Here is a 13,603-nt window from a genome sequence, read left to right as displayed (position 1 = left end):
ATATAAAAGAATACTGTTCCCTTAAAAGTAAATACTGCCTGGAGTGTGAGCTGCCTTGGTGGATATTTGCTCTCTGGGTGCTGTATATAAACCCTTAATAAATCCAGATGTCCGTGTATGTAAAAGAGTGGGGATCAGTGCAGCAGCCAAAAACCCCGAAACTGGTTTACAAAAACTTGTCAGTTCTGCTACATATTCAAATAAGGCTTTATTAGCACAAATTTCACAAAGTCTAATTTATAGAGACCTGAGCTCACGCACAGACAAAAACGGGCTGGAGGCTGAATTGATAAAAACACTGTTAAAGCTCACAGCATCATAAAAGGTAAAAATGTCTTAAAAATGAAATTGTTTAAATATGGACACTTGGCTTTCTTGAGACACTTGGCTTTACTGTTTGCATTCTCAGTGTTTTATCCGCAGCTTTTTACATGCAAAATTTTGCATGTTTTGTATCTATCCCCATGTCACAGCTAAAGAACTGAAATGTGCACAACACCGTCCCAATAACAAAACAAAACTGACTGCATCTTCGTCCACAATCCATCCTTAAAAAAGTGTTTGGGCTCCTTGTACACTAGATAACAACATGAATCTATAACCCACAAAGAGATGCACTGTGATGTGAAAAAGTAGTGGAAAAGCTACATCAGAAGATGTAGAAATCTCACTGAGAGAAAATAAGTATTCTGTAGCTCTGCTCTTCTGAAACCAAGCAAGAAAGTTATATTTTTGCTCATTTCAAAAAGAGCTCGACCAAAATATTTTGCAATTTAATGTTTCTTTCATTGGGTAGATACTGGGTTAAGTCACCTTCTGTTACAAGGTTGTTCACAAGTTATTTAGCACAAGGTTCTCCACAAACGTGAGTGTGATATTGAAGAGGGGACATTATCATTTGGCCGTCCCAGTCATGAACGGCTCCACAGCGCTGTGGATATCACTGCATCTAGGCAGGATTCTGACTTAGAGGCTTTCGGTCACAATCCTGCAGGTGGTAGCTTCGCACCATTGGCTCCTCAGCCAAACACATACATCAAATGTTTAAACTTGCAATTCCTGTCGTACTGAACAGGACTGCTATAGCAACAACACATCTTCAGCAGGGTAAAACTAACCTGTCTCACGACAGCCTAACCCCAGCTCACGTTCCATTTAATGCCGCTCGTCTTAGTCTTCACACAAGTCAACAAAAAGCCAGATCAGCACTGTTTTCAGTTTTATTCCACTCTGACCTCGAGGCAGAGGTCTTGCTCTCCTCCCTTGACTTTTTCTTCTGTTACCTCTCTGACCTCCCTATGCCTCCTGCCCCATGTGAGAAAAACATACCACTTCTAACTTTCTCCCAGAGTGATCACTTTAGATGTAAGCATATTTGACTTACAATAGCCCTAAAAACTTACTCCTTTAAACAACCCTATTTCCAAAGAAGGTATTTTTCCCCCTTTTTAAAAAAAAAAAAATTGATTTTTTTGTGGTCCCCAGAAGCACAGCAGACAAATCACCTGGCATCATAACTTAAATCAGAGACAAGAGCTGTGCTTTTTTACCCGCTGGGTGTGCTTGATAGAAAATCTCAAAATGTAGAATCTCTCAGCCTCATGGTGATTGTAAGAGATACTACAGAATAATCCCCAGTCTTCTCTCTTTCTTTGCTTCGGTAAGTACTTTGAAAGAAAACATGGCTTCTACCTGGTTCTTCTTTCAATCTTAGCTTTTCGCTGCAAAGATAACTATACAAAAGTTTGTGGTGCATCAAACATATTTCACATCAGGAGAAGACACATTGTTTGCTGAAGTTACTCAGACTGTCACTTACTCTGACAAGCATATGAGGGAAAGGTCCTCTGGAGTTTTCAGGCACATTAATAGGCGGGATGACCCAGTCTCGCTTCTGTCGCCTCAGCCCGTTGGCAGAGGAGCCTCTCTGATGTTTTCGAAGGAACTTGATAACCCTGGGTGGTGAGTCCCAGACTCTTGACAGCATTTCCTCAATGCCAATCTGAAAAGAAAATGCCACACATATCATAATATATCATGCCATTCTATGTCCTGCACTGAATAATTTTGCGTAATCTTTCATTTGATATTATTTTTGCCATGCCGGGCTTGAAGGTGATTTTACAAAGTGCTGTGAAATGAAAAGTTTTCTCTGCTAAAAGTAAAATACCTGGTGTCAGTGTAACAACAGGTTTTAGGAGAGTGATGGAGGCAGGCACTGGGAAATATAAATAAACATCCCTATGAATGCGGCTGCATCACAATTCCTGCCTTTGGCATGACACCTGAGCCTGCCCAAGTCCTCAGCTTCTGCCTCAGAAAGTGAGATTTCCCCCCAGGCTGCATAGCTGGGTTTTGTCCATAGAGCTGCTGTGCTTTGTCTGCATCCCAGCACAGATTTTTGCAGACAGACATGCTTTCCTCCCATCCCTGTCCTCCCATGCAACACTTTGCCCAGACACAACTCTGTCATCAAATCAAATAGTAAAGCACCCTTTTGTCTTTGTTTTTTTTTAATCATTATTTTCGTGTTGTTGAGAACAGTCGCTAGCGACTAAATCATGTCTATGCTCTGGACTAGTATTCTGTTTCTCAGAGAGTGTGTGTTCTCTTATTTTTGATGCACTTTCAAACATCATACAGACCACAGTGGTGGGGACAAGTTGTACATTGCAGTGCATGGGCGAAGACACCCCACCACACTGCACTGACCTCCCCCAGCTATGGTTGCAGAGAGAAGATTGTGTTCTTACTCATCTTGCCTGGTGAAATAAGGGTTAGAAGGGTGTGTAAAAGACAGTGTTTTTCCCCGGATCCTCTATGGTGTCCTCCTGTGTAATATGGCTATATTTCTGTAATCCACCTATAATCCTATTGTTGTCTCTGCACCCCGCGTACACACACACATTCACTGGCAGTGTGTCGCTGTCACCTGAAGCACAGTGGAAATCCTCCCGCTCGTCCCACCTGGAATACACACAACACAGTGGCACAGGGACGTGTGCGCACGAGCAAACAGATGAGTTACCACGCCAAACGCAGGCCGGCAGTTCATCCTATCAGCGCACATCTGCTTTCCCTGCGAGGGAGGCAGACTGTAAGCTACACCCGAACAAACACAGTGAACATTTTTCATCTTTTGTTTTAACTCTTCCCTCATTCACAGCTCAGAGAACTGGACCGTAAGCTCAAGCTCAGGCTCTGAGGCAGCAGGGGCTGAGGGTTTAGCCGGAACGCCACGTAGGGGAAGCGGGGCAACCAGGGGTGAATGGTTAGGGGACAGAAAGAAGAACGAGGGGACCAGATGTGTTTCCCAGATAAGATGGCTCTCATTCTAGCTTCACTCATCCAAAACACTCACAGGTACCAACTGGCGCAGTGGAGGCAGCGTGTGCCAGGCCCATCCACGGTAGGCAGGTGGAATTAGTCTCTGTCTGTGAATTTGAGAGTTTTTCTGTGGCTGAGTGTGTTAGCAAATGTCTGTTAAAAACAAAAACAAGGGAAAATAAGCCGGCATATCAATATGACAAACATACAACAGAAAAAAAGCCCGACTCTCCAAACGGAATGATGATGATTGAGAATATTTATACAGGCGTATACGGTCAGTTATGACATGTGCCATAGTTCATCCTCAGCTATGTTCAGTTTGGTTTGCTGCTCCTATGATAAAACCCTTATCTGCTTTCCCGGCTATCAGCAGAAAACACAATAAATGAATGGATACTCTTTATCGATCTGCCTACTGATGATAACAAGGTTGAAGAATTCCAATCGGTCGGGCCTCAACATTCCTTGGAAGGAATGAAGAAGTGAATAAGAGATACAGTCAGGCAGAGTGACAAACAACCAAAGGGAGATATCCTTTATTGTAAGCCTGCTTGTGGATGATATCAGTATAGTGGCTGCATGTGACTGTCATTTTCAAACAGCATAGCAGATGACAGGCTGCTGGCATCCTGACAGACCCGAAATTACAAAGAAAAACTGGAACACGCTCTCGGTGGGCTTGCATGGAACTAGGTGCACATTAGGTTTGGGATTTTTCTTTTTTGGTCTGAATAGTGAGTTCAGTCATGCCTGTGCGCACATATGGAGAATTGTGTGTCCCAGCCTTAATGCAATGTGCAATGCATGTGCGCACATGGGCAATTGTGTAAAAATAATGCATGAACATATGTGCGTGGTGAGTTGTCTGTGAGTTTGCACGTCTCAGTGTGTGTGATTGTGCGCTCGAACACATAACAAGGAGTCAGTTAGTGTGCCTCTGATGTGCCGGAGGCTCCTGAAACCCAAAGGCATGCAGGGCCAGCTGGCACCTCTCTGCTCCCAGGCATGTTTCGTGTTGCTGGGGCAGTCTTCAAGCCCGCAGTCCCTGAGCCCTGAAGCTGACATCTGGAGGTTATCAGTCTGACAAACAGGCAGAGCCATACAATAAGCGTGTGTGCTCACTGATATATCCGCTCTGAAACATTTGATTCAGACCTTTTGATTTTTTTTACTGCAGCAGTTTCCCTTCTAGTTTCATTAATACAAAAAGACATCAGAGCGCTAGTCTCCAATAAGACGAATGTTCTTTGACATCTTTTATCAAAACCTAAATTGAAGAAAAAAAGACATTTAAAAATAAAACTTTCCATCTAAAAAAAAAAGAGAAAAGAAAACAAAAGTTGAAATTTTAGTTGTTTCTCTTTGACTGTTGAGAGTTGCAGCTTTCCAGGGTGGACTGTCAACATCATCAGGCTTTAATCACAAAGTTAAAGCAGAATGAAAAAAAAAAGCAGGCATCCAACCCTGACGCTGTTTTCAATGACCGCTGGACCCCAGGGTCCTACGTTCCAACCTGCTCTCGGCATTCGCTGTAATCTACCTTGAACAGGTGAGGCTTTCTGAGGAGAGTGTGGTTAAAATGCAAATCAAATAAGCACTAAAACCTGTTCCGGCAACCGGTGGACTCCAAATCCAGTGGTGCATAACTGATGGGCTCTAAGCTGGTGGAGAAGGCAAACCAACGTGCCATGAAATCAGTATGAGTTGGAGAGCACTCAACGAGAGGCCCTACCTGTGTGTGGTGCGATAGCTTGAGTACATAAACACAGCGGAAAGGGCTTTCAGGCCAAAGATGCTCTATACTTCAATTGCTCCGGTATTGTACACTGGGAAAATTAAATGCTAAAACTAACGGGTGGAGCACATTCCTGGTATGATAATTTCTGCCTCTGAAACAGAACAGAGATACTAAGGTGGTTATTAAAAGCAAATCAGCGCACTCTCGCTGGTGCTATACAACAAAGAGAGCACAGCAGGAGAAGAAAGCCAAAGTATATTCAGCGATGAAGCCAGATCATCCGAGTGCAGATGAACCAAGAGCACGATTTGTTACACCAGTGCACCTCTCAAAACAAAACGAGCTGGTGTTTGAGGTGTGTGTCTTTTAATCGCCATTGGGATAAACGAGGATATCTCGAGCTCTTTATATTCTTTGCTATTGTTACCACCGTTTATTATGCAGAGATAGGCTGCGGTTAGGTGATGTGATTATGATAACCTCTTTTTCTAAAATAACTATTGACTTTCAGAACAAAGCCATGGGATCAGATAACAACTGCTTTCCTATGTGGGTATTTATTGAGCTAGAATAGGAAAATGGGCCACCCAGTTCAACAGTACTGCTCTGAACTGAGAAGTTTTAACATCAATTCCCAGACATCATGTGAAGTCACGGCACTGAAAACTGTACAGTGTACAATAATTACACAAGTGCTAAAACCCTAAAGTTCATTTTGACAAAAGAAGCAAAAGAAAAAGAAAGCAAAAGAAGCTGGTGCCACGGATTACACGGCTAAATATACTGCACTGCACTGTGATTAGTGTGAAATTGTACATGGTAGTGAACTTACCTGGCAATCTTAAAAAGGTAATTTAAATTATTAAATGAAATCATTGTCTCTGTGAACATGTCAGCGAGTGGGTTCTGCTGCTCTGTCAGGTGACACTGGAGCCGCTAAACATTTTGGCCTTTGTGCCTTGAAATAACAGCCCTCCTTTAACTCTTTCCCTCATGGACGCCTACTAGAAATAAACCTTGTATCTCTTTTCTGAACTCAGCGGTTTCTGTCATATATCAGGCCTGCTTCCAGAACAAAAAGAGTGGGTGTGCGTCAGAACTTTGTGAGGGTAATCTCTGTCTATCCAGCTTAGTAGAGCTACCCTTGGAAAAACCTGGAAACTATTCAAATGGTCATCAAATCAATATATACTGAGGTGTCAAAACCCATTGTTAGGGCACAGGGGCGGTCGTCAGATGTCACCTTTATGGGGAAAAGAGTTAGAAAAACTGCAATTTCTCACAATAGAAAGACTTGTTTGGTTTTGCTTTGTAGCTTCACTTGCTGTTCAAATTCAAATTCAAATTTTATTTGTCACGTACACAGTCATACACAGTACGATATGTAGTGAAATGCTTGGACAACTGCTCGTGACCTAAAGAAAACAAAAAAGGAAAAGGCTATGAATAAGATAGGAAATAAATATGAAAAATTAAAAAGGGTAAATTTAACTAAGAAGGAATAAAATATAAATTAAGGTTAAAAATGAAATAACTGTACAACACAAATTAGAATGAAGGGTAAATTTAACTGGGAAGGAATAAGATAAAATATATAAATTAAAGTTGAAAATAAAATAACTGTACAACAAAATACACAATATAGAACTATATAAGAATGTATGAAGAAATCTAAATCTAAATAAATATATACACAATAACAGCAGCTGTACAAGTATTAACCGGAAATGAAGAATATAGTGACCAGTGTTGTGCAAAAAAACAATGTGTGCAAAAACAATGTCCAGAAAGTCCAGTGTGTGTGTAAGAACCATATGTGTGGGTCAGTACTGTGTGGTGGTGTGATTGAGAGACCGTATCGCCTGCGGGAAGAAGCTCCTCCTCAGTCTCTCTGTGTTGGTCTTCAGGGAGCGGAATCGCTTTCCTGACCTCAGCAGAGAGAACAGTCTGTTGTTGGGATGGCTGAGGTCCTTCACGATCTTCCTGGCCTTGGTCCGGCACCGCCTGCTGTAGATTGAGTGCAGGTCAGGGAGCTCGGAGCGGATGGTGCGCTCAGCTGACCGCACAACCCTCTGTAGAGCTCGTCTGTCCTGCATGGTGCTGTTCCCGAACCAGGTTAAGATGTTTCCCGCCAGGATGCTCTCTATGGTGCACGAGTAAAAGTTCCTGAGCACCTTGGAGGGCAGTTGGAAGTCTCTCAAGCGTCTGAGGTGGTAGAGACGCTGTCGGGCCTTTTTCACCACGGTGTTGATGTGACAGGACCATGACAGGTCCTGCGTGATGTGAACTCCGAGGTATTTGAAGCTGTCCACTCTCTCCACTGGGCACTCGTTGATGACGGGGGTCTGGTAGTTCCTCTCCTGCTTAGTGCTGAAGTCCACTATCAGCTCCTTTGTCTTACTGACGTTTAGAAGGAGGTTGTTCCTCTGGCACCAGTACTCCAGATTCCTAATCTCCTTCAGGTAGGCAGTCTCGTTGTTATCAGAGATCAGGCCCACCACGACGGTGTCGTCAGCAAACTTGATGATGGTGGTGGAGCTGGTAGTGGCCACACAGTCATATGTGTACAAAGAGTACAGCAGGGGGCTCAGAACACACCCCTGGGGGGCTCCAGTGCTGAGAGTGGTGGAGGCTGAGACATGTCCGCCCATCCTTACTGCCTGTGGTCTGCCAGTTAGGAAGTTGGAGATCCACTGACACATAGATGAGCTGAGTCCCAGATGCTCCAGCTTGGTGGTGAGTGTGGAGGGAATTATGGTGTTAAATGCAGAGCTGTAGTCTATGAAGAGCATTTTAACATAATTCCCCCTTCTAGTGTCCAAGTGAGTGAGTGATGTGTGGAGGAGATGAGAGATGGCATCGTCTGTGGAACGATTTGGACGGTAAGCAAACTGTAGTGGGTCCAGTGTGTCTGGTAGTGAAGAAATGATGAAGTCTCTGACCAGGCGTTCAAAGCACTTCATCACTACTGAGGTGAGGGCTACAGGGCGATAGTCATTGAGAGAAGCAGGGTGGGGTTTCTTCGGGACAGGAACAATGATGGACTCTTTGAAGCATGTGGGGATCACCGACTGAGATAAAGAGATGTTGAATATCTCAGTGAACACAGGAGCTAGCTGGTATGCGCAGTCTCTTAGGATACGACCTGGGATGCCGTCTGGTCCTGCTGCTTTCCTGGTGTTCACTCTTTTGAAGGCTCTCCTTACTTCATGCTCGGAGATGACGAGCACGTTTCCGGTGCTGGCAGTATCTTCCTGTCTGCAGCCGTTAGCGCCGCTAACACTAGCATTGTTGGAGACCTTAGCTGCAGCCTCGAAGCGAGCATAGAAAGTGTTCAGCTCGTCTGCCAGAGTCACGGCCGCGTTCGTCATACCGGTTGTTGGTGCTTTATAGTCCGTTATTGTCCTTAGTCCCCGCCACAGGCTCCTAGAGTCACTCTGTTGGAGTTGTGACTCTAGTTTCCTCCCGTAGCGCTGCTTCGCCTCTTTCACCGCCCTCCGCACATTATATGACGCGGCTTTGTACGGGTCCATGTCCCCTGTCATGAGTCCCGTGTTGTAGGCAGCGGTGCGGGATCTCAGAGCGTCGCGGATGGTTTTATCCACCCACGGCTTCTGGTTGGGAAACGTTGTGATAGTCTTTGTCTCCACGGTATCATCCGCTAGTTTCCCGATGAATCCCACAACCGCTTCCGTAAACACGTTGACGTCATCGTCGGAGCTGTTTCTGAACATGCCCCAGTCTGCGTCATCGAATGCGTCCTGTAACGCGGCCACCGATTGATCCGTCCAGCGCGCGACCTTCCTCTGAACCGGAACTTCCTGTTTCAGCCTTTGTTTATATTTTGGCATGAGGAAGATGGCGGCGTGATCAGATTTGCCAAACGGAGGGCGGGATTGTGCCTTGTAGCCGTCCTTGACCGTAGTGTAGCAGTGGTCCAGTGTCCTTTCACCCCTGGTGGGGCAGGTGATGTGTTGATAAAAGTTCGGCGCTGCGCGTTTGAGATTGGCGCTATTAAAGTCCCCCGTCACAATAAGCGCAGCGTCCTGGTGTTGTGTCTGGTGCTGTGTGAGTGCCTCATGCAGCTCGCATAAGGCGGTGACCGTGTCCGCTTGTGGTGGAATATAAACGGCACTTATAATGACCGATGTAAATTCCCGAGGTAGATAAAAAGGACGACACATGATGGACAGTAGTTCCAGATTTGGTGTGCAGGAGCGTGTGAGAGGAACAACGTTCGCACTGTTGCACCAGTTGTTGTTCACCATTAAACACACGCCGCCTCCCCTTGACTTCCCCGAGTCCCGTGTCCTGTCCATGCGGTGAACCGAGAAGAACTCGGCCGGCTGGATGGCGTGGTCCGGCACCGCTGGGTTCAGCCATGTCTCGGTGAAGCAGAGGAGATTGCAGTCCCGAATGTCTCTCTGGAACTTTATCCTGGCCCTGAGGTCGTCAAGCTTGTTCTCCAGTGACTGGACGTTGGCGAGCAGGATGCTAGGCAGAGGTGTGCGGTGTGCACGAGCTCTCAGCCTGTTCCTGACGCCGGCTCGCTTCCCTCTAGGCCGCCGCCGCTTCCCTTTGTTCTCCCTCGAGATCTCACTCGGCCAGCTCGGATCCGGAGTTAAAAACTTCGAATTGTGAGTACATTGTATACCAATAGAAACAACAAACAAACCTAAACCTAAACAAACTGTTTAGGTTTAGGAAAAGATTGATTTGCATTACAATATGTTGTTTTACTCACCCTGCAGACTGAAAAGTGATGCTCACCCATTGTGTTTAAACATAATGCCAAAGGATGCTTTACGAGTATCCATGTGTGACAACTTGGGACTAATAGAGCCATCTCGCTCATGCCTAAACTCAGAATAAAACTAAAAACTAGAGTGCCTATGGGCTCTCAGTCTTGTTGCATAAATTTCTGTGAAACTGCTTCGGGTAACAATAATGTCATTATTTTGTCTCTCACTTAAGTTCTGAGTGTTTCTGCACTAGTTTGCTCGAGCAAGTTTTTGCTTAAAGGAGTGAGACTGGACAGCATGACCTCGCCTGCAGTCAGAGCATCTGCGGGGTTGTGTAACATCACAGGAGGCCACTTTCAAATCAAACTCTGTCAGTTACCTGGGCGAATTCTCTACCTTCTGTCTGTGTGACAGCTAACACTAAAACCCAGATGAGTCCTTTCTGATACCTACTAGTCATAAATAGTAGATGTCAGCGAGGACAAACAAGTATGACGCGTGTGACAAGTACTGAAAATATATCATTTCTTCTTCATATTCTTCTTTTTCTGGCTGCTCCCTTTAACCCTTTAAAGCCTGAACCACAAAATAATTGTCAGAAAATACAAATATTTGAGTGTTTCTTAAGCATTTTCACAAATGTAAAAAAATGAATACATATCTACATCATCATAATAACAATGTTGGTCCAGGATCAACATCGCAACTGACCAGTGAAGTTGTCTGAGAATTCAGTTAGCATTAGCCAAGAAGTTAGCTAATGCTCATAAAAACTATCACTAGCAAGCCAACACGAGTAACCTAAATTTGGTTAATGGGAAACCTAACTTGATACTAGCAAATCTATGACATCACAGCAAGATGATCCTGGAACAACACCAACATGGGGGGATATCAGGTACACAACTCACCCCATCCCTAGCATCCCCCTCTGAATACATGGAATTTAAACAGTGAGAAGCATAATCTTTTCCATATTTTTGGTTCCTTAAATGGGAATCCCTTCACCTGTGTGTCTGTTATTCAAAGTTACCCTATTGTACACACCCTATTTTAACAAATACATTTTCCAAGACTATGCTATTGATGAAACAATTATTTACTTTAATTTCTCCTCAGGGCCCAGGAGCAATTTCCCACTCAGGAGACTGGAATTAAATTTTACTGTTGCACTGTTCCACCCGATTTATATCAAGTGAGGAGCAAGTGACAGGAACACATGTAAACACGGCTGCAGCGAAGAATGCACACTGTACTGATTTTCAAATTTCCATGTGATTAGAGAAAACACATTTATTTATTTTTTTGTTCAATTATTGAATCCTTCTCCAGCTCCTCGTTGCAAAGAACATAATTATACGCTCAAACTACATCACCTGGTCTTCGCAGACTCCACCAGAGTGGAACATTAACTCAATCAATGTCAATTATTTCCCAGTCTCCATTATTGCACTGCCAGGAGTGGGCAGAATTTTAATCCCCACTCTGGAATTGCTTTAGCAACATGAGTCTTTGGGCTTTTTGTCATGATTAGAAACATGACTGAACATTAAGCCCAGTGGCATTCAACAAGTAGTGCAGGAAAAACGATAATGGGTTCGTCGCTCAACAAAGTGCAGCCTAGCAGTGGAAGCCGGTAACAGCGGCCATACATTTGCCCCGTCTAGCTTTACAGTCTTTGTTAGCAAATAGGGCCATGTGTCTACTTGTCACGTACAGCGAAGCACTACATCTTTACTGCTGTGCATAAACTGTGATTAAAATCTTACATTAGAGACAGCTGGAAACACAAGATCTTGCTTTTCACCCTCAGCTTAACCAAAGGATAGAAACCTTTATCACAGAGATACTTTGAAATAAAAGTCAAATGAAAAAAAATCTAATGAAAAAAAAGCATATCTGAGCAAAAAATAAACAAATAAAAAAATTGGATTGCAGGCTGATTGCATTTTATTGAGACCAACTCCAGATTCAAATCAGCTTATGAAATCTAAATCCTTTCAGAATATTTTTTATTAAATATAATGAGGTTTAGCTCTCAACATTTGTAAGCCATTAAAGCTGAAAACTAAAGCAAAGATCTGTAATCACGGTTTATTGGCTGATTAGACTGAACCAACCATGTTAATTTTCACAAGTCTGTTGCTCCAATCTTGAAATTAGACGAGCAGCAGAACATGTTACATGAAATGTTTATTGAACATCTGTTGCACGCATACTTCCACGATTTGTTTTTTTTATAACCTACTTTCTTCACAAGCACTCTACATGCAGAGCTATTAAGTCAATAAAATACATTATTTGTTGGACAATGACACAATTCTTGCAGTTGTGCCCCTGAACATCCCCACAATGGGGTTTAAATCAAACAATCATTTTGGGATTAAAGTGCAGACTTTCAGCGTTAACTCGAGGGGTTTAACAACATTTTTGTTGCATGACCTGTTTCTGAATTACAGCCATTTTTATGCACAATCCTCCCTTTTCAGAGGCTCTAAATTAATTGTACAATTGACTGATTAAGCAGTTTCATGGCCAGATGGGTCCTGCTCCCTTATTATTTCATGGCAAATGAAGCAGACATAATATCTGAAGTTGCCGCAAAGAGCCAAATTTGTATTTTATAGCTTTTTGTGGTGATTTATGTAGGAAGCTCATCATTAGGCTGATATAAAACCCCAAAATAAAATAAACCTATTCGAGAGTTTCCAAACCTGGTGTATTTAAAAGGGCCTCAAAGACAACAGAAGGCAGCTGAAGTGGATGATCGCAGAATTATTTTTGTGGTCAAGAAAAAGAACTTCATAGCCTTTTACAGAGTCAAAAACACCCTTGAGGAAGCAGGTATATGATTTGTAGACTTTGATAGAAACCCCCAAGTGAGTCTCTCAGTTCTGCAAAAAAAGAAAGGTCTGTGCACAAATGAAATGAAGTTTAACTTGTATCAGAATGATGAGAGAAACAGGTCGTGATCCAAAGTGTACTGCATTACTTATCAAACATGATAAACACTGATGATGTGGCTGTTGATAGAAGTAGCAGGATAAACTGTAAAGTGTACAGGACTGTACTCTCTGCTAATGTTCACCCAAATGCTGCAAACTGTTCAGCACTTCATAGTCCAAATGGATAATGACCCAAAGCACACTGCAAAGGTAACACAACCTGAGCTTTGCAAGGCAAAGACATCGGATATTCTTGATCCGTGATCTCATGTCAACCCAAGGAGCTTTTCAGTCTCTAAATACAAAACTAAATGCAGAGACCCACAAACAAGTAAGTGAAGGTGGCTGCAGTAAAAGTCTAGCAGTGCATCTCCAGGGAGGAAACACAGTGTAGTGGTGTCCGTTGGTTCGAGACTTAAAAACAATCCTTATAGTTACAATTATGGTAGCTTGTCCAATTAATCTTGAGCCTCTGTCGCTAGGGAACTATGTACAAAAATGACTGTAACTTTTGAACAATTAATGCAAAATTCTTGTAATACCCCTTGAATTAAAGCTGAAGGTCTTCACTTCAATCACTGTTTGATTTGAAACCCAATGTAGTTATATAGAGAGGCAAAACTGCAAAAATGACATCTTTGTCCATGGCCTTTTTTGTGCCTCTAGAGGTGCAAGAGATAGACAAGAAGGAAAGAAGGAAAGAAAGAAATGTTGCTATGTTGTTCTTTGCAAGTAATAACTGCTAAAAATAATCACTGGCCAAAAGACACCCATTAAGGCAACTGACAGATTTAGTTTTCACAGCTTACAGGTGCAGCAAGTACCCATTGCTAACTGAATACAGCAGA

General features: G+C 43.2%; 1 protein-coding gene across 3 annotated transcripts in view; it reads right to left on the bottom strand.

The window, feature by feature from the left end:
• The window catches only part of cdh4 (cadherin 4, type 1, R-cadherin (retinal)), a 229,305-nt gene that overhangs the window by 71,254 nt on the left and 144,448 nt on the right, over nucleotides 1–13,603 (bottom strand). For all 3 annotated transcript variants that reach the window (XM_076883786.1, XM_076883788.1, XM_076883787.1), the window contains one exon: nucleotides 1,820–2,002. In XM_076883786.1, coding sequence (XP_076739901.1) covers nucleotides 1,820–2,002 — 183 coding nt within the window. The remainder of the gene's footprint in view (nucleotides 1–1,819; nucleotides 2,003–13,603) is intronic.

The sequence above is a fragment of the Maylandia zebra genome, linkage group LG5 (assembly GCF_041146795.1).
Source record: "Maylandia zebra isolate NMK-2024a linkage group LG5, Mzebra_GT3a, whole genome shotgun sequence".
Lineage (NCBI taxonomy): Eukaryota > Metazoa > Chordata > Actinopteri > Cichliformes > Cichlidae > Maylandia > Maylandia zebra.
Note: the sequence above shows the minus strand (reverse complement) of the source record. Positions and strands in the feature narration are given on the sequence as shown.